Genomic DNA, 22352 nt, shown 5'->3' with positions numbered 1-22352 from the left:
TGCAATTCATTGGTACTGAGAGTCAATGTACTTCATATTATCGGCTCAAAGGATCCACAGAACACAAAAGATTAAGAACCTCTACTTTAAACTGAATGTTGTTTGCCCTTCTGAAAAGGATCTTTGTATTGGGACACCCATCTGCGAGAATTCCCTTTTCAGTCAGAAGGGATGGTTTAATTTTTTTATAGATTTCTCCCATAACTCATCCAGCATCTCCAATCGACTCGTAATACTTTTATACAACAGACTTAGAGCATGAGCACACAAAAGTAAGTGGTCTCCCGGGAGTGCCTGAGTGGCCCCATAATAGTATTACATTTCTGTTAACAAAAATTGAAGAAGGTTACTGGAGATCCCACTGGATTTCTTTGTTCATAATACTGTTAAGATCCAGTATTTTTGGTCTCATTTATCCATTTCAGTTTGAAAATTTCCATTCCTTTGAGAATGAAACCCATAATGTTCTTAAAATGCTATTGTTACCAATGTTAAAGATAACGTTATGTTTGGTTTAATTTGTTTTGGTGACAAAGTTGTGTGTGCGTCAGCCGGTTATTTAATAACCAATGAGTTTCAATAAAAACAAGTTGACTCACTTGTTATGTAGAACTCACCTAGATTGGTCTTCATTAGTGATACGTTTCAGTTCTCTTATGTGAAGGTTTCGCTCCCTCTCAAGCTTTTCCAGCTCGAGTTGTAAGTCTGTATCTTCTTTCTTGAGAGCGACTTGCCTCAGCTTCAAGATCTCCTCTTGCTCAAAGTATTCTAACCAAGTAAGTCTTTGGAAGCTGCTAAATAAACAAAAAAGAAATTCTTGTGAATATACAATACAGGATCTCGGATAAAGCTTGTTTACCATGATTTTTGACAAAAATAATTTTTAATGCTTAAGGAATTTATAAGTTGTTTTTTTTTAATGCATTCAAGTGCTGAACATACAAATTTTTGCACATTATATGGAATTAGCATCATGTAATGAGTTTCAATAAAAGTTCATGTTTCACAGTGCTATTAGCAGTTAAATAACCAGTTTGCATAGTGACTTCAAGTATTATTAAAGGCAATTTCATCCCACTGGTCAAGTTAGCTAACATCACATTCAGGGGTTTTCAAGAGCGCCCACAGGGCAACTGACATAATGATCATACTCAGACCATTATAATGTTGATTCTTGAATACAACTTGAACAGTGTAGTTTAATTGAGACTAATCTATCGACATGAAGGACAAATTTTTGGAAGTAAAAACCATAGTATATTCTGGCTAGTCCTCAACACTAGTAATAAGTATCATCAGAAGAAAAAAATTAAATTTTTAATTTTTTGAGGCCTCGGGTTGTATTTACAGCTCTGAACAGCTTGGCTGGAGCTATTATTATTGGATTGGTTGGTTGCTTCTAGTCCTGGCAGTGAATTAGGTGGATTTCCTGCTCTCAGAAGAATGAGAAGCCTCTCCCTTTTCACATCTAGAACAAAATGACAACAGCAGGATGTGGAAAGCAGAGGTTCTTGTTCTGAGAGCAGGGATCCACGATTGGCTTAATTTCACTGTCTCTTCTCTCCTATTGTTGATAACAGCTAAGGAGAAGATGAAATTAAGCCAATCTTGGATCTCTGCTCTGAGAAGAATGAGAAGCTCAAAATGGCAGCTGCATCTAATCAGATAATCCTGCATGTCACAGCTAATGAAATTCTTCTACCTATGGAAGACTTCTAATTCGCTGCCAGCATTAAACCAGCCAATCCAGTATCGATAGCACCAGCCAAGTTGTTTGGAATTACAGATACAACCTGAGTGTTTACGCATTAGAAACAACACACGGAAAGGAAAAACTGCAATCCTTCATAAATTTCTCACAGAAGCCGGAAATATACTCATCAAGTAGGAGGGCATGAGTACAAGAGCTAAATTTCAGCTCCGATGAGATATTTAGGAAATCTTGCTACAATTTTGGCGTATGTCCTCTTTTTCTTCCCCCCGAAATTATTAAATTGTTAATTTTTTAAACTTGTAATTTGGTCTTCCCACAATTTTTGATATTTTAAACTTTTTAATTATCGATTATTCTCTCAGCCAATCCTGTTGAGCTTTTCTCATCAGCCAATATGGTAAGACTTTGGCGAAACGTAATGATGTCATAGAAGAAGAGTATTTCTCCTGCTTTATTTAATTATTCTTAATTAAAAACTAAAGGGTTTTTGCATTGCAGCTCTGTCTGGTGCTTTTCCCCTTTTCTCCTGAATGACGGTGGTTACTTGAACTGGGTGTGCTGTGATTGTTATTAATTTCATTTTTATTGCCTCTATAGGCACGGCGGCATTCTACCTCTAGCTTTAATGGGCAAAATTTAATTAATTAATTTTGACTTAGCTCAAAATTTTTATGCTATGACTCCCGATTTTGTCCAAAACTCTTTTTCTCATACACAACTTACATGCGCTCACTAATGACTTCCAAAGTACACAGTCTTTCATTTTTTCTTCTTAGGCTTATCCTAGATCATTCGTAATCCTACTCTCAGCTTCTTTCGAGCCTGGGCATGAAGGGTAAAAGTTTTATTCTGGTCTGGAACTCTCCTGATGATGCCACCCACTAGTGTTGAGAAAACCTTGAAAACTAACCGAAACATATGAGGATCTACAAGCCTGAAAATTCACCTCTTATCTGACGATGGTAGCGAAATCTGAATCAATATCCTTGCAGGAACAAAATTTGTAAATAAAATTTACTTTTATTTTATAACGTGATTCTTATATATTCTCAAGAGATCCGTATGATTTGTCCAGGGAATTTGTTAGTGGTAGTAGGCATTCATGCCCAAACCGGGATTCGAACTCAGACCTGCATCGTCAGAGGCTAGTTTCCTAACCACTAGACTGTCAGGTGACAGTCGAGCGGTTATGGCCCTAACAAGCATCGAGCACTATTTTAGTACTCTAAATTACTACTCTACCTATAAGAGGTATGCCATAACCTTTATAAGAGGTTTTTATTTTTGTATTTACAGTTGAGATGGTCATTATAACGGCCATTCCATTACAACGACCATTAGGATAAGTTTCAAATGTTATCATATACTGACTATCCTATACATTTTACATTCACATGACAACCACCTGAAATAATGTCTATTTCTGATGGAACGATTGGAGTCATTATAGCAATCGTCGATTGTATTAAGTTTCATTATTTCCTTTCTGCATGAGAAATTAATTTAATAACAGAAAAAAAATTAAATAAAATATTTTGGAACTTACTCTCTAGGTGGTTCTGGCTTAGCAAAGTCACCATTTGGTAGCGCCACCGTGCTACCATTGCCCCGACCTTTTGGCTGCCCTGTTTGGGGCTTCTTCTTGGCGAGAAGCTTCCGCTGCCTCTCAATCTCTTCTCGTTCAGTGGCTATGGCTTCCTGCTTTCTATTAGACATTAGAGAACAGTTTTTTTCAATATATAATTCTTACAATATATGTTTTAAATTTTTTTTAAAATGATCAAGAAAGTCCCCCCCCCCCAAGAAAAATAAAGAGATAAACATTACTTTTCAATGTGATGCCCACATGAGAAATGCATAAACTAGTAAAGGATAACTGAAATTTCTCAAATAAAACTCTGTAAAATCACTTGAGACATACTTCAGCAGTTCCGTAAATGCGTAGCCGTCAACCCAGTTTTCTACGAATGACGCTCCTTGTCTTTGCGTAACAAACTGGCCTAACCGTAGCCGGTTCTGCATGCATTTCTGCCTCGCCACTTTTTTTTCCATCGTGCTCTGCATTGAAGAGAACAAAATAAGCACATATACACACTTACACTTGAAGAAAAAAGATTAAAAGTAAATGGATCAACAACTATCACCAACTGCATACCCGAACATCACATTTATTTTAGAAAAAGGTTGTTATAACTCGTATATAGGCATTTTATGACCTACAAATTGGTAAAAAATGCTCTATAAAAAATTCATTTATGCTCTATAAAAAATACATATAAAATTGATTTTGTCTGCGTGTGTGTGTTTTCTATACAAATCTACAACTTTAGATCGATCGCTGCCAAATTTTGCATATATACCAAATGGGACCCGACTTGAATGATAGGCTACTTTAAAAGTTTGTCAGAGCTGGGCAAAAAAAAAATAAACTATCGGGCAACAATGGTTCCCGAGATCCAACAATCTTTTTCAGAATGGTTACCATGGTTCTATAGCAATGCATATGCACATGCCTTTACAATGGTTTGTCACTTCTTTAATGCTGCCAATATTATAGTTTATTCCTTTATAATGGTTTGCCTATTTTTCAATCCCAGTAATTGAAGAAAACACGGGCAGCGCAGGGTATTATAGCTAGTAAAAAATATATTTATGCTCTGTAGAAAAGTATTTATGCTCTGCAAAAAAATGAATTTATATGCTCTAAAAATACATTTATGCTCTTTAAAAAAACTAAGAATATGCCCTAAAACAGGAATGGCCAACCCGTGGCACGCAAATACTTTTCAAAAATTAAAGAAATTCTATTCCATTTTTCTCCCACACTCAATCAAAGAAATTCTCTACAACTTTTAAACAATCCTTTTCCTTATGAATGATGGCCTTGTAGGCTGCCAAACCTATATTTAGTATGGCAGGAACCCTTGAAATAATAATCATGTGATGGCTTTCTATTCAATGCATTTCTGTTCGGCTTTTCATCTTTGGGCATAGTTGCTGGACGTCCCATGTGTGTGAGATTCAGGATCATCTACATGAGGGGGCATGCATTATATTATACAATTACATTCTATATCCATAAATTCTTTGTGAGAAAAGAGGGCTAATTCCTCTTACAAAGTTTATGGGGAGAGGAGCCCAAGAACCCCCCCCCACCCTCCCCCGAGTCCTCAGGTTCTGATACCTACACCCAAGATGACAGTAAGATGAAATGTTACAATATACGTACATACACAATCTGCATTACAATAATCAAATTTACGAATCAAAAATATGAACAATTTAAAACTCAAAAAAGTGACAAACTAAATATTTTTACGAAAATAAGTGCAAGAACGGAGAGAATGCTCGTGTCCTGTAAAATCGTGACACATAGTCTGCATATCAAAATTCATAGAGTGGTGCGCGTATTGAAAAAATGTGTCATATAAAGCAGAAAAAGACCTGTTTTCTGTTTCTATTTCCATTAACATTAATTTTACCAAAATAATACAAGAATGAGGAGTATTAATAATATTTAAAAAAAATTAGCTGTTGCTTATACTGAAAATCTTCAGTTTACTAACTGTATATCACAGAATGAATAAGTGACACAGGTAGGCTCAACAAGGGAAACAACATCTAGGCCCTGCAACTGTCTATGACCCCCCATAGGCAAATGGGGCAATGGTCCCCTAGCCCTGTTCACTAAAAAAATTGTGTATTACTGGCATGAACAGAAGAGCAGAGGTGAACAATCGCCCCCCCCTCCAATATAAGTGAAGGTGTAGAAGTCTTGGGTATCTGCTCATGTATGGAGATGATTGCCCAACAACAGGGAAGAATGTGAAAATATTAAGGTTTTGTTATCCACAGGACCTGCTCAGAATCAACTGGATGATGAATTAATTATAGCCACACTATTATTGAGGGATTAAAGGACAGTGGGGTCGCAGCCAGCCCGTTGAGAAACACTGAACTAGACAACCTTGAGGACAAAACTAGCAACGGGTCTATTCCTTAAAATATTTTCCGTCCAGTTGGAAGAAAGGGGAGAAGAAATTGATAATGTCACTAGAATGAATGTACAAATGCCCTGTGACTACAAAGATAATCTCCTACCCTTTAATCTTATATAAGTCTTTCACTAGGGAAAAAAAATCTATCCTCTCATTGGAAATAAATATAATGCTAAAAAAATTTGAAAATATGCCTAAAAATGACCAAAAAATCATTAAAAAATGCTCTGTACAATAAAAGTAGCAAAATATGCAAAATCATTCCCCACGAATGAAATGTATGCAGGTTTTAAAAAAAAGTACAGGGTTCTTAACCCCTTCCCTCTCACACCCATCAAAATGATGGGCTGAGCTTTCGCCCTCTATTTCTCGTGTTCTTGATATTTCCGGGCTGGAGTGTTCAAAGTAATGCACCGAAAAGATTAAAAAACAATCCATTTCTTATTTTACATACCGGATGGCAGTACAAAACTATAATGTTATCTAACTGTCCATACAAATGACATGGTAGATGTACAGTGCCATAACAAAGTTGTGAAAAAATCTACAGTTGTAACAGATTACAACAAAAATACGGGAGCAGTAGATATTATAGACCAATATCTCGGAGATTACTTTATTGCTCGAAAAAGGGGAAAGAAATACTATAAGAAATATTTTTTCAACAGGTTAGATCAAACTATTTTGAATTCCTATCTTATTTACAAAAAACAAAAGGTGGGAGGAAAAATCCAATTTGATCGGTCTAAAACTGTAGATTTGTATAGAGAACATACACACACACAGAAAATCAATTATATATATAGATTAATTTGGGTAGTTTTTATTCCGGACACCCTGATCAGGGCAGTAAGAAAGAACTGTCTGGGAGAGACACACCACTAGCATAATCAGAGCCATAACTAGGCTGGTGCAACAGGTGCACCCATGCTGGGCCCACTTGGAAGGGTGCTCAGAATGGGCTTAAATGGGCCAGAAGAGGCTAAATTCAAATTCTTGCAAAGGGCATAGGAATGGCTAGCATAACAGCTGTGAGCATAACACACAAAACAATGAAAATATTGACAGGAAAAAAACTTTAACGAGACAGACAAATAAACAAACCTTTTCTATTAGAAGCTGCTTGGTGACCGCGAGGCATTTGTTAATATTTTCTTTTTGTTTTTCTAATGCCTTCTGCTGTGCTTGCAGCTGCCTCTTCAGTTCTTCGCTGGACTGCAAATGAAAAGAACGGGTAAATAAAATATATTAGAACAAAATTAATGCTAGCCATAGTCACACATTCTGAATTACAAGGAAAGTAGAATTGCATTCACAAATAATAAGGCAATACAATGAACTTTTTGATCGTAAAGCTTGATTCTTTGTAAATACCCAACCAGTTATAAGCGGATGCAGGCTCCTCGAATGAGAGGATGTCCACCTCCGCCTATGCCAATAACACAAATTTTTCACTGAAAGGGGAGTCAATCACTCCTTCCCCTGTATCTGCCTGTGCAGCCAGTCGGGTATCAACAATTGGGAGAAAAATAAATCCCATAAACTCAAACTGCAGGGCGTTTCAAAAAGAATCACCCGATTTGAAATGCACATATAACGAAAAATATTGAATATAGATACCTAAGATTAATTTTATATTATATAGCTAATCAAAGTTTTTTACAAACCAAATTAAAGGTGCTCAATATGTCCACATTGGAATGCACGGCATGTCTATACGGTAGTCAAATTCGTCCCAAACTTTTGCAAGCATGTTTGCATCCATTGCGAGTGGATTTCTGTGGACTACGTGCAATCAGATGCACTCCACATTTTCGTCTGACATGTGAGGACGGCCAGGGAATTTCTCTTTATACAGACAACTCGTGTCTCGAATATCATCGCATAATGCTCTTGAGCGATAGAAAGTTCAACACCAGGGTATTGTTGACAAAAAGCACGATGAACAGTTGTTACAGACTCACACTTTGTGAAGTTTAGAACACAAAACAATTTCTATTGTGCAGTTGCCATCTTGACAAACATTGAAAGGGCAGCCGAAGGAAGAGTGTTAGCGCTACCTGTTGGCAACTGCACAAAACTTGAGATTTCCCCCTTTCTACCTATACATTATTCAATCAAAATGAAACAATTTTTTTAAACCGGATGATTCTATTTTGAAACACCTACATTTTTCATTGCACTTTTAATAGTACTGCCAAACTGCACAATTTTCATACATATTATTGGTGACAAAATAGCATAGCTGAATATTCAGGATGAGTGAAAGCTAAAAATTTGTGCAGTCGTGATTTGTGCGATGTTAGTGAATGATAATGTCAACCATGTTGAACATGATTCAATGTATTTGTCTTATCACTGCCAAGCAAGGACAGAATCAAAACAGGGGTATAGAATGAATAGTGCTGTGAACAATTCCAAATGCTACAACAATAAATTGATTGTAACACTGTACCAAAATGTTGACAGGAAAGCTGTTCACATCTGGATTTAAAAGTTAAAAAACTTCTCCCCCCCCCCCCACAGGAAACAAACCAATCATCAACTGATCAGCAGGACTTGACAAATCCAGAAAAATATTTAGGCACTGGTGAAATTTCCTAAGAGCAAAGCATGATTTTTTTTTTTCATGAAAAACAGTCCATATTTTCCATATTTCCAGAACTTAATGCCTTATAAAATGAAATCAGATTCTAATTCAGCAATCACTTTTTAGAAAATTTTAGGCCCCAATACCAATTTCATAGATGCCATCAGGGCATATACAAAATTGACCTTTTGAAGAGGGCATAAAAGGCTTGGAGGGTGAGGGGCCACAAAAATTTTCTTCTCAAAATATTTTGAGTTACTACCCTTCAAAACCCATTTAAATTAATAGAAATTTGTTAATTTAGCATATAAAGGGTATTTTCTTGCAACATTTTAATTTCTTCACCAAAATACTAATTTTTGGTTGGCATGGGGGAGCATAGCCCCCTGCATGTGCCTCTAGTCCCCATGGAGACCTGATGCCTGGGATTTATCAAGCCATGCTGATCTGCTATATGTAGTCCCTGGGTTTATATCAAAGGATATTGAATTAGTTTTCCATTTTTCATGAAATACGATGAAAACAGGTGAACACAAGTTGATTCACTTTCAAACATTCAATATCTTTCTTAGCTTCAAATTTCCAGACAGTTAATGACGATACGTCAGGGCTCCCACTTAAAAAATTAGAAAAGTAGAACAGAGGACGGTACCCCCCCCCCCAGACAACAGAATCATAGCATAAGTTTTAGTAGCATTTTCATAGCACTGTTTTAGCATCCTGTAACATTGACTCAAGCCAAAGCAAACTGACATATGACTTGGTTACAAAAACAATTTTTGGCCAAAACAGTGTACTAGCACAGCCACAGATAATTCTTTTCTGTCTCTCCTCACAATGTAAATTACATTCTTTTTTTTTAGTCATCAAAAAGTGTCTGTCACCTCTCTTTGACAACGCACAGCAAATTATGAACTTTCTAAGAATGACTCTCCTTCAAGACCACTTTCAAAAGCATAGTGCAAAATGTGTAAATTACAAGGTCCGATGTGAAGAAGTCAAGGTGAATCGGATGGTTTTACTGCATTGTCCATCCCTCTTTTTTTTAAAGGGATTTGTTTACATATTACTTGTCAATGCCAGTGTAAGCGCTTTTGACAAATGAAGCACTTTCATTTCTAGCTCTTTACTTGAGCATTGTAAATATTGTTTATGTCTCTGCATGTCATAAAAATATGGAAGACCATTAAATGTTACTGGGCAGCATCAGAGTCACAAAACTTAGAATAGGCCTGTGTACCCAACTGCTTTGTTATGCAAACTGTTGTGTCACCTTTATACAAAACGACGAATGTTAGTTACTGTCCAAGACCATGAAGTGAATACAAAATTATTTTTTTATCCAGGCAGAAGTTTTTAATGACTAGTTATTCTACTTTTTGAACCCTTAAACTAAGCAAGTAAAAAATTAATAAACAACCAAATGGTTGTCTATAATACACCCCCCACAAATAACTTTAAAAACAATCGAATTTCTGCTTTGGCAAAATCATTAATTGAAATCTACTATATTTGGCAATATATCAATCATTCCCTCTTGAATTAAAATCAATTATGTGAATTGATTTTTTTTGAATTTGTGAATTTATTGATAGGATTTGGTAAAAAAGTACGACAAAACTGAAAAAGTAGAGCAGAAGTAGTACATTTTACCACAAAGTAGGACAAGTGGGAGCCCTGGGATATATGCATCTAAGATGCAAAAGATTTCTTTAGATTTCTTTCTAGCAGACACACATATAAAGAGGCATCATACGCTACCACAATGAAATATTGATTGTATTGCCTGAAATGAATTGATAAGTTTATTTAAGGAACACAAATTTTTATAATGTCATCAAAAAAGCTCATATAGACGTCTTTCACTTTACACGATTAATTCGTTCCCCAAAATGAGCACGTAAGACAAAATCGTGTAAAGTAAGTTGAATTTAGCATGAGTAAAAAATTGGAATAGGAATTTCCTCCAGAAGGACAAGAAAAAAATAAACCCAACTTCCAGCAGCAAAATAAAGTTTTTCAAACTAATAATTAAAAATTATAAATAAATCTCATCAGTTTAAGGCTATCTGAATAAATGTAATTATTACTTTTTACTGTTGTCTTTATTACTTCTGATTAATTCTAGTGTGAATGCGAATATTTCCTTTCCTGAATAGCCTGATAATTTTTTTAATGAAAGCAGCTGACAAAAGCAGCATTCTTTGTCATTTTATAAAAGCTTTAAGATCAAAACTAGAGAGTTCTGAATATCCCTTGAAAATGGCAATTCTAGATTCATTAGGATCATTTCCTTTAAAATTTTGATGGCACTGTCGATGTGTTACCAAAAGATGCTCACGGGTGAGATCTGGTGAAATGTGGATTTGAGCATTTCTCCCATATTTATCTCATCCATATCAATAAATCCAACAGATTTTGTCATTGCAATTATGTCATACCTCTAAATTTGCTAGCCCATTTTCAGGATTCAAAAAATCAAACTACAGACCAAATTTTGAGGGTCGTAACTTCTAAAATTAACTTTTGAAAATCATGTTACAGCAATATCACGTAAAGTGAAAACCTGTAGAGCAAGGGTTCTACAGGTGATAATACTGTGAGTGCTCTGTTGTGATAAATACAAGGGATTGAATTTATCACAACACAGGCCATCTGCAATTAATATTTCATATTATCCTCTCATGTAGTACATTATTGCATTATTTATAAAATTTATGATGCAAAATTATCTATTTTCCCCTCCCTATGTTTTCATTACCCTTTGCAATTCGTCGATCCTATTGTCTCTGATTTCAAGGTCCATCGCAGATTTATTTTCAAGTTCCTTGATCTTGTTAATTGTCAGGTCAGTTTGCACAGCCCTGTGGGTCATTTGTACAGTTCTCTGCAGGGATTGAGCCATAAGCACTGAATAATCCAAGCCGCCGCTAATAGCTGCCGATAATGGAGATTGCAGAGGGGTGCTCTGTGGTGAATGTGGATACTGTAGAAAGAAAGAAATAAAGATTAACAGCAGTTGTTATTGCAATTTTTTCCACAATTATATTATTACTGATAATTCTTTAGGTTCATTTTCAGTTTGTAAATCACCTCAGAGCAGCATCAATGGTAATCATTTATTTTTGAATAAATGCACTTAATTACATATTTTTAATTAACAACACACACAGCCTGTTTTAAGATACAATAAATAACTTACAAAAATACTATGTTAATAAATATCATGAGCTCCCCAAAACTTCTTCCTAGCACACCATCCCTCTAAGCCAAGAAACATCACACCCTTTCTAATATACACAATGACCTTTATAACTCTTGAGAAAAAGGGAGGGGGTAATCAGTGCCGTCTTAACGCATGGGCCCACCCGGGCACGGCCCGGGGGCCTCAAGAAAAAAGGGGCCTCACAAGCATAAGAACTAACTGAAATTTTCGAGAATTTTCCTGGTAGGGCCTCAGAAAAACCAATTGGCCCGGGGGCCCATGATGCTCTTAAGATGGTCCTGGGGGTAATCTCCCAGAATCCCTTGGGCTTAAAATCATTGCAGGGTGATGTCACGTTACTGCTCATTCACATATACCTGTGAACTTTCTGAAAATGTATATATATTAACCAATGATCTTTTCAAACAAACTTATGTTATATCCAAATAACCTCTCAGTTGATAATTAAACAATAAATTAATTATAAAGGGTGTAGTGGAAACCCTAGTATATGAGTGATACCCTCTATGACAATATTACTCTCTGGTCCCCATTCACTTTCCATAGTACATTAGAGCATCGATTATCCTAAACAACTGGAGACTGGGAGTGTTCGGATAACCGATTTTTCGGATAATTGAAAAAATAATAATTTCCAGTGTTGTAGGAGTAACATAAAACAAAGAAAGAGTGATATTAAACACAAAGCTATATATTTTGTACCACTCGTCTTACAAATAGCACAGAGAACTGACTAGTCTAGTTTGAGAAGTTCAAAAGGGCCATTAAAGTAGGCCTATAGTTTAGGAAAAGTCCAAAATTTTATTTTGCTTCAGAGCCGAGACTCATTATTTTGGAAGCTAAATCTCTCAAACATTTTAAAGATAGCAATTGGACAGCATCACATTTTTCTTGTTCTTCTAACCACGTCATAGCTGTCTCAAGACAATGAAAAGCTTCTTTACTGGATGGTCCTTTTTCACGGTCGTCATCACTAGGCTCTTCCTCGTCGTCGATGACACTGCCAATGATTTCATCGTCCATCAATACCTGATAGCCAGGGTCATCAACATCACATTCGAACCAGTCCTGGCATGGGGGGGGGGAGCACTACCTGCTGCTATCTGCAGCTAGTGAAACGTCCACATTTGAATTTGCCGACATGGAACGTTTTTGGTTAACCAATGTTTTGGTTGATCGGTATTCTGATAATCGATGCTCTACTGTATTAATGTATTCCATTTACAAAATCATCAATCGTTTACAATAATACATTTCTCTGGTTCCTTGACTATAGCTATGCAAGAATTTCATTGTATATATGTGTACCAAAAAAATTGCTTGAGGCTGTGTCTCACACAGCCACAGTGCAATGTGACATATTTTCTGGTAACTAAACCTGAAGAAGTCATCTTCACATATGTAGGGTATTGTGTGATTTTTCTCAATAAGATCTATGTTTACCTTGTATATCATGAGACATAACAAAAGACAATTTTGTTACAAATCAGGACAGTGTGATGCCCAAAACAGGAAGATATATTAAAACCAAAATGGTATCATTTGTTTTGTCTCCGCAATATCTATCTGACAATACCATTGACTCTGACTTGAATTTCACACTTCCTGAGATATGAGCATTTATAGTATTTGGGCATTTGGTGATGTATTAGGTATCATCAAATGATTTAAAAGATGTATTCATGTAAAAATAAATGGAAATAAAATTTTATTCTAACAGACGATAAAATAAATCAGATATATTCATCAATGATTGGATTTGCATCCTTGTACAATAATATAATAACTGTAAAAAAATAACAATAAAAAGAGATTTGAAAACATAATTGCTGAAGCAACATTCATCAATAGATAATACAGTAGGATGTTACCAATTTGAACTATTATATTTTTAGCAGAAGGAACTTAAAATTATGAAAATCCCAATGTAAACCTTTTCACATCTGAAGACAGATGGCAGCACCTCCTAGAACACGAAGAAAGCATACTGACAACATAAATACGTTAGGGGTACACATACATTCACAACACACGTTCTGGCATGTACCAATTCATTAGAAATTACACAGAGGAATGTTTCAATGTAAGTTTACCGTTAAGTAGCAGTATATAATACCCACATTCACAGATGCAACCTATTTCATGTGAACTCAACATTTCTCAGCTGAATTGCTCGAAAGATTCTCACCTTGAAATAATCATTGATTTTCTTGGCTGATTCAGACCTTGTGTTTTTACCAGTGTAACCCAGATCTGAAATGGGGGAGAAAAAATATTTTCACACTCACAGCTAAGAGGGGAAAAAAGATTATTCAAGTAACAGTGAAAAGTAAATACAGTAAAACTAATTGTCACTGTCCGAACCAAGGCTGTGACAGATAACCTACATCTCTTAATACATATGTACAGTAACGTGATTTCACTGTGAGCTTGAGACGAAAATTGAAATAAAATATTTAAAAACAATAGTGAATACATACATATTGTATTTAATTTGACACACACACAAAGCGATCAATATAAACTTCAATATAAGGTCAGCCCAGGCAGTGGCGACATCCAAAATAGAGTCCTTTATGTTGTAACTCTTCCAAAATTCTTTTACAGTCATGGCATCATCAGATGAAAGCAAGCATTCTATAAAAGCTTTTCTGTAACGTCGATTCATATTTTCATGCTCTGGTCCATAGGCTGGATAAGAGTAGTTGTATTCGCAGGGAGAAAGAGGCATGTTATTTTGCCATCATCACTTTTGAGTTCACAAAAGGGGTGTGTCGGGTCATTTGCCCACTCACACCATCCAAGCACTTTTTCGGGCATAATAGTTCACAGAAAAAATGCATTCATATTAAAATTTTTAAAAGCACATGGTTTTTTGGATTTACTAATTGCAAGCAGGAGTAATCTATGATTGCCAGTGGCATTTGCACAGACCATAACAGTAATCCAATCTTTTTGGACCTTATAATCTAGGGTTGTTTTTTCTGTTTGGTTTTTTTTCAGACAATGACGAATAACAGAAAGTGACGGTTAATCAGAGTTTTACTGTATGCAAGAAACATTCATCACTGAGACAAATTCAGTTCTTGACCAAATGAATTGAATAAATAATAAAATTTGAAAATATATTTTATTTTGAAAACTTTGTAGTTCTGTTCCTCTGAGAGTAATAAATACACAATAGATTCATCTTCATCTAATTTGCACCCACAAGGTTATCACACCAGTTTTTGACAACATATGATTTGAGTTGGATCTTGCAATACCATCTACCACTGGCTTACAAGAGTCATATTTACTGGGAATTAATAACTCCTTCTGGGAGAAGATTTCAGTGACTTTTTAAACCTTGTGCCAGGGATGCTGTTGCAAGGTTCCTCTAACACTCAGATAAAGGCAAAGTAATGTTCAATACTCTCATACTGCAATATTAACTCCTCAATTTAATAAAAAAATGAATGGCAGCTCACACAAAATACATTTCAAAATTCTTAGTAGTTCTATCTACCTTTTTTGCATCTGTTGAATAGCATATGACTGCAAACAGTGAGTGTTCTTTACCACTGAACACAGACCAATCTGCTTATACCATGCATAAAAATCTGTTTCTTTGTTGATAAACAATGATACAGGATAGTGTAGTTAGAGGTAACATGCTAATGGTGAATTTGGGTTAAAAAAGATTTTGTTATTAAGATAACCCTTGAACCATGCAACACAGGCAAAATGGACACTTCTATTTTTTTTCTGTCATTGCATTGGGCAAATTTGCCTGGCATGAAATTTGTAAAAAGTATTCATTGCAATGACTGTTAGCTGTGCTATTCAAATGTGTATGTCTTAACTAAGGAAGTAGGAAGAGCGTTAAAAACAACCATAATAATCTTTATTCAACATGAACAGAGATTTTTCCTGAACAAGACAAGTCGAGAAAGCTAAGCTAGTATGATAGGTTTGACCCCCCCCCCCCCCCAGCAGGGTTGGTAAGGTTGGTTTCAATAGCATTTACATTAAAAATAATAAAATTTCTGAAAAATCATTCAAACTTCTATTAATTAAAATAAAATGTTTATTAATGTAATTAACACAATTCCCATATTAATCTGTAAATATTTCTTACATTTTAATAAAAACCAAATTTTGCAATTTAGTTATTTTATAACTTAACTCAAGGAAATACTTTGTGTTGTATGATTCATAATGTTATTATTAACCCTATAATAAAGATGTTTTCTCCAGTTACTTTCTCTCAATACGCTTAATTAGGATGCTATTTTGCAAAAACCATGATAAAAACTAGGCAAATACAATGTGTTTAATGAAATATAATTAATGCAGATTAATTAGCAATGATTTACGATATACAGGGTGATTATAACTAAAGTTCTAATTTCAAAACACTGTAAAATAAAAACCACTAGACAGAATGTCTTAAAAATTTGCATGAATGTTCCTGAGGCAATGGAATTTTGTATGGCAAAGAGGAAAAAAATACTTTAAAATGTAAAATAGATGGCACTACTCATCCAGCACATGGGAAATTTGCTTGCAAAATGGATATGATAGCCAGTCAAAGTAAAATGATAACGCAATTAGCAAATCACAATTTTGTAATTCATGGAAACATCTCAAAATATAGATGGCTTTTTTCTCAGCCTGAGATATCAAGGAAACAGTTATTTTCCGGATATGATACTGACGTGATGCGAGTTCACCTCAGTATCATATCCGGAAAATAACTGTTTCCTTGATAACAAAATATATTATACCGCTGGCCTAGTAAAGCATCATCAACTTGTATATTTTAAAGTATTTTTTTTCTATTGCCAAAGAAAATTCCATTGCTTCATGTAATGGACCCATGAAAATTTTCAAGCCATTCTGACCAACTGTTCTCATTTGTGTTTTGAAATCAGACCTTTATAATTATAATCATCCTGTATATAGCTGATTATTTTTCATAAATCACTTACTACTGTACATCCTAACCAAACGGTAGCACAATGGATATTTCAAGGAATTTCTAACTGAAAATTATTTAGACAGCGATCACCAGCCACTTCATGAACTGGCCAATTTTGGGCTTTTACTACTGTACAGTAGAACCTTGATTATTAACTGGGGGTAATGTTGAAAAAATATGTAAAAAAATAACAATTCAATATTAAGCCTGGCGGCGATATACAGTATGCGATGTGCTGCGAACTGCTCTTCTTATAAGACCACCTACCCTTAGCATGGCAGTGAAGTCACTACTGTTGCTGCTTCTTTGTGAAGGGGGGGGAAAGCCTGTGAGATAATACACCACCACATATGTGTGATGCAATCCTCATTCATGAATTTGCTTAAGATATAGAGCATCAGAATGTAACACAAAATTAGAAAACACGGTAAGAATGAGAAATTTTGATACTGTATATAATTTTCAGCAACTAAAATACTTGATATGAAAGAAAATTTACTTTCAGGCCACTTTTATGAGATTTTTTTTAAAAAAACCGCTTGGTTAAAACCAACGTGGGTTAAACCCTTGTTAAAACCAACGTTGGTTTAAACTAAACAACCGCCCGCCCCCACACCAGCAGTCTTTTTATTATTGAAACACCAACATGTATGGCATACATGTAAATAGGTCTGCAACTCATCCTTAACAGCTAGAAATGTAAGTTTAAACCTGTCTGGGCCCATGGGCACAAGCACACACACACAAATCCCTTTCCCAAAATATTTGCCACCATCTTGAGCCTAAGCCTCCCAATACTTCCACTGATTTCATGACTATTATTACAAACATCCATGTATATGTTACTGCCAAAGCTTGAATTGGCCAACAGTTTCGGCCAAAGTCTGATTTTCAGAAATGATTCAGGCTTTAGCCGGCCAATTCGTGAAGTGGATCGAGATCCCTTTGCAAAGTTTGATGTACTGATGTAAGACGGTCTGGTAGGTGCCAAATCAATTTTTCTTTTCATTGCCAACTTTTGAAAAAAAACCTATTTGTATAATAATGTAGACATATAGTTTTTCTGTCAAATTTTGAAGAAAAAAATTATTACTGCATCATGATTTGATAGGCTGCCATAGCTAATGTGGACATAGTTATCGTAAAAAAATATGCCAACTTGGTAATGACCCTGAATCATGTCTTTTATTATCAGACTTTTGCTAGGGATCTATGGCCACTTCGTGAATTGACTTGCCAAAGCTCGAAATTTGGACATTGGCTGAGTCAATTTGCAACAAAATTGGCCAATTCCCGAACTGGCCAGTTTCAGGCTTTGGCAATAATATATACATTACTTTACATCACCAAGGAACCTGGTTTTGGTCTATGAGTGATACTTTAATCTTAGATTTTTCAATCCTTGTAATAATTTAAAAAAACAAACATTAGTATTGAAAACCAACCATAGATTCTTGCAAGATCAGTTTATGTTGATAAATCAATAGGAAATCATTGCATAACTTCAACAGATTTTTATTTGAAATACGATTAACCCTAGAATACTAACCACAATAAAAACTGCTGCCTAACGGCTATATTCACCAACACAATTTCAATTACAATCGCAGGTTAAAGGATTAGCTCACGGATTGGTTAAAATCCTCAATTTAGCCAATCCGTGTCGATCGCTAATTATTTAACCTGCGATTGTAGTTTAAACTATGCCGGTGAATACCGCCATAAATGTTTCTCAGATATAGAGTTAGTATAGTAAGTTTAAATAAAAGTTTAATTCAGCTCACCAGAAGGCGGCTGGACATCTTCTTTTCTTTTCCTTTTTCTTTCTGTCGTAGGAGTTCTGTGTTGTTGAGTATATTTGTCAGGAGACTAGAGAAAAAATTACGATTGAATCAAAAAAAAAACACAGCGCTGGAAAAGTATAACATCAATATACAAGAGGCATTTCAAAAGAAACTAGCGTCTGGCTATGAAAAAAAAAAGAACTGCACAATAACTCTCTAACTGGTTCTTCCAGCATGTAAATTAAATGCTTTCTAACATTATTACATCGTCATTTCATTTTTGTATAACTGAGAATGATGAAAAGTGCAGCAATGAATATTCTTGCAAATCGATAAGTCTGTTCGTAATCAAGATAATTCAGATCAGTTTCAGATTTTTTTGAAAAAATTTAAAAAACCTAACCCTATCTCAAAGACATGGGAACAAAGTTTAGGGACAAAAGGATGTATATTTTTATGGACTCTCCCGTAGCAAAGTCTGAAACTAAGCAGTTTCAAAATTGTGGTGTGCAATTCAGAAACAATGCTTAACTGGTAGGCGGTTTTATGCAGAAGGTTTAAAAAAGCTTCTTTTGCATTTTGATTTGCGAAGTAGAACTTGACAAATCAAAATAAACTTGAGCGCCAGCCAAGTTTCTTAGCAACCAAGCATGTTCGTCTTTTTTCACTAAAGCCCACAGCTGTGCAAATATTCAGAAACTTTTCTACATGTATAAAAAAAAATAATTTTTTTTTCCTTATTTTTAGGTGCTGTCTAGAGACCACTAACAATCTTAGGTGCTGACGTGTAACACACACAGGTATCAAAGTATAACACATTCTGCACAAGAATAATGAGCAATAGTCATTTGATTATACAGAACTATACCCACCTCTGGTTCTTTATCGCTGTGGGCAGAGCCTCCACTGGCTGCGCTCAGGTTCGAATCCTGATTATTGTTACTGTTGCTGTTGCTGACCATGCCTGTAGTCAGGTTCAAGCAACTGCCACCGAGTGCAGCAGCTGCAGTTTGGCTTGCTTGAGCTTGTAACATTTGCTCTTGTAGTCCGTTATTTGCAAATCCCTTTATTTGTCATGGAAAAGTAAAAGAGAAATACATATGCATTAAAAAAAAAGTTCAATAAATGAATATAGACTCATAAAATACAAAGAACAACTTCAGGAATCGACATAAATAATCAGAATAGCAGTTAAAAACGATAGATTGTACAGAAAGGGGTTTATGTTGCTTCAATTCATTAACCTCACATGAATTCTAGAATGGGGGGGGGAGGGCTAAGCCGCGAGGCTTTCTTCAATTATTGAACTTTTTAAATTTTTCAATTAAAAATTTTTTTTTTGGATTTATAAAAATCTTTCTCATGAATGATGTTCTTATAGTCTACCACCCCCAAAACTTATAATGTACCATAATCTGGGGCTACTTTACACCTACAGAACAAAATGGACTGCGCACAACCATGATCTGTTGCTTACATAATAGAAGCTCACTGTCCCTGAAAGTGTGGGTATACTAGAGAAAATTATGAGTTTACAAGGAAAAAAATGAAAATAATATATGTAAAATTTGGGTCCCTAACATGGGACCTAAAGGGTCTGTAGTCATGGATGTGCATTCAGATACAATTTCAAAAAGCATGTGTGATGTCAGGCACATATGAAAATAATTAGATTTCTACGCACAAAGCCTGGAAAAAAAGATTCAACGTTACCTAGCAGCAATTCAAATGAATATTTTCAAACAGTTTCAATTCTGCCTCAAAGGAGATACTATAGGTCAGGCATCTTAAACCTATTGCTCTATGCCCAGGTTCGATTTCATGTTCATGAGCACTTGATCAAAGTTTGATTAAACACCTTATACAAATTACATAAGCCGGCTAAATAGTCTTTACTTGTTAGCTAGGAAGAAAACCCTTCAATTGCTTCATTAGAGGACTTGAAGGAATTGACTAGGAGGTGGAGGCTTAAGGTCTAATCCGCACTTTTTCATGGCGCAGCCTGTAAGCCCCGAAGCAGAATGTGCCAAAATCTGCGACATACGTCGCAGAACAATTTGAAAGAATTTTAACAAAAAGTGCAAAAAAAATTATTACATGTATGGGGATTTTTATCGCAGAACATTTCCAGTCAGCTGAGGGCTCGTCGCAGAACAGTGCTAAACATTCTGCTTTGGGGCCTGTAAGTAGCCATGGTGTAAGTCACACATGGTGAACGGATGAGGATGGGCTTCCTCCAACCTTCACTGGCTAGTGCGTGAAGGATTACGGTCAAAAACCCTCTAGAAAGAAGTATGAACTCTGTCTATAAACTAAGGCCCTTAGTCCCCAGCAGTCTGAGTATCCCTGGTTATGGCAGCCACCAGCAAGACATGACGACAGAGGGTGATGAGAATCTCTGGGTTGGACCAGGCTGCCATAAGATGATGACTTTGGCCAGGTGTAACGGACGATCTCTTTCTTCAGAAAATTGTTTGCAGAAGTTGGAAGAACTGGAAGGAATAAATTGGGGCATCTTAGGCATTTGTGAAGTAAGAAGAAAAGAAGAGGAGAAAATCGAACATGCCAGTGGACATGTATTTTACTACAGAGGAACAGATAATGGAAGAATCAGTGGAGTAGGATTTTTCATTCATATGAAGTGGAAAAATCACATTGTTGAGTTGGATAGTACATCTGATGGAATTGAAAGTTGGTTATGCAAATATCAAACAGATACAGAATAAAGATTATACAAGTCTATGTACCAACAACAAGCTATTCTGAGGAAATAGAAGACTTTTATGAAGAATTAGACGAGATGCATAGTAAAGGAAACCATCATATCAAAATATTAATGGGTGATTTCAATGCCAGAATTTGAGAGAAAAGAAATGGTGAAAGCTCAGTTGGACGTCATGGTTATAGTGTACGAAACGACAGGGGAAACAGACTAGACGAATTTGCAGAGAGCGAACAGTTTATGCATCATGAATGTTTTTCAAGAAGAAACCCCAAAGAAAGTGAACCAGGAGAAGCACAACTGGAACAGAAAGTGAAATCGACTACATCCTAGGCCTATCTAATAAGAAACATATGATCCAAGACTGCAGTGATCTCAACAAATTCAATACAGGAAATGATCATTGACTAGTAAGATTTAGAAGGCTTAACACTAGAATGGAAAGAGCGAAACTTATCAAAAATACAAAAACTGTACCGATATGGCAAAGCTTCACAAGAACATCAATATAAATTCCAGCTAGAGCTGAAGAACCGATTTGATTTGCTATATAACACCACTGAAGATGAACAAAATGTCACCCCCCCCCCACCCCCACAATGATCAGAACTTTAACTACTACCCTAAAAGCAGTAGCGAAAGAAGTCGCTGGAGAAAAAGAAATCAAACTGGTGAAGAAAATAACAGAAGAAACAAAGAAACTGATGAAAGACCGGAGAGAATTTCAGATTAAGAAGAATGACCCTAAATGAAAAGCGGAATATGCAGAACTTTGCATGACAATACGAAAGCGGATTACAGAAGATGACAGGAAGTTTAATTGTGATATTGTAAAGTAAGAGTTGGAAGATAATAGGAGCTTAAAATGCTGATTTTAAGCTCCAGACATTTAAGCAGAGAGAAGGATCAGGATTGGATGGAGCACTTTTGGCAAAAACTGAAGAATCACATGCCATTATGCCTGAAAAGAAAAGTGTTTAACCAGTGTGTGCTACCAGCACTGACTTACAGAGCTGAAACATGGACACTCACAAGCAAGACGATACAAAGGCCACGCACAACACAAAGGAGCATGGAAAGATGTATGCTAGGCATCACAAGGAGAGACAGAAAACGAATCATTTGGATAAGGAACCGAACAAAGGTATATGATATCATGGGAAGAATTAAACATCTAAAAATGGAAATGGGCTGGACACATTGCAAGAAGACCAGACAACAGATGGACTACAAGTATTCTAGATTGGTACCCCTATGGTGTTAAATGTCCAAGAAGGCATCCCCACGCAAGATGGATCGACGAGATCAGAAACATGGCTGAAGTCAACTGGATGACTAAAGCATCAGGCAGAGCA

The 22352-nt window shown here is 35.8% G+C and overlaps 1 protein-coding gene across 1 annotated transcript in view; it reads right to left on the bottom strand.

Annotated features, from left to right (window-relative positions):
• The window catches only part of LOC149067779 (serine/threonine-protein kinase tousled-like 2), a 71399-nt gene that overhangs the window by 38108 nt on the left and 10939 nt on the right, over positions 1-22352 (bottom strand). The window contains exons 3-10 of the mRNA XM_089252025.1: positions 19148-19339; positions 18276-18360; positions 13717-13781; positions 11064-11288; positions 6817-6927; positions 3636-3772; positions 3261-3419; positions 618-794 (exon numbers count right to left, since the gene is read on the bottom strand). Of these exons, the coding sequence (XP_089108151.1) occupies positions 618-794; positions 3261-3419; positions 3636-3772; positions 6817-6927; positions 11064-11288; positions 13717-13781; positions 18276-18360; positions 19148-19339 (1151 nt within the window). The remainder of the gene's footprint in view (positions 1-617; positions 795-3260; positions 3420-3635; positions 3773-6816; positions 6928-11063; positions 11289-13716; positions 13782-18275; positions 18361-19147; positions 19340-22352) is intronic.

The sequence above is a fragment of the Pholcus phalangioides genome, unplaced genomic scaffold (assembly GCF_987345545.1).
Source record: "Pholcus phalangioides strain wild (caught in Gottingen) unplaced genomic scaffold, Ppha-v1.0 ptg000028l_1, whole genome shotgun sequence".
Lineage (NCBI taxonomy): Eukaryota > Metazoa > Arthropoda > Arachnida > Araneae > Pholcidae > Pholcus > Pholcus phalangioides.
Note: the sequence above shows the minus strand (reverse complement) of the source record. Positions and strands in the feature narration are given on the sequence as shown.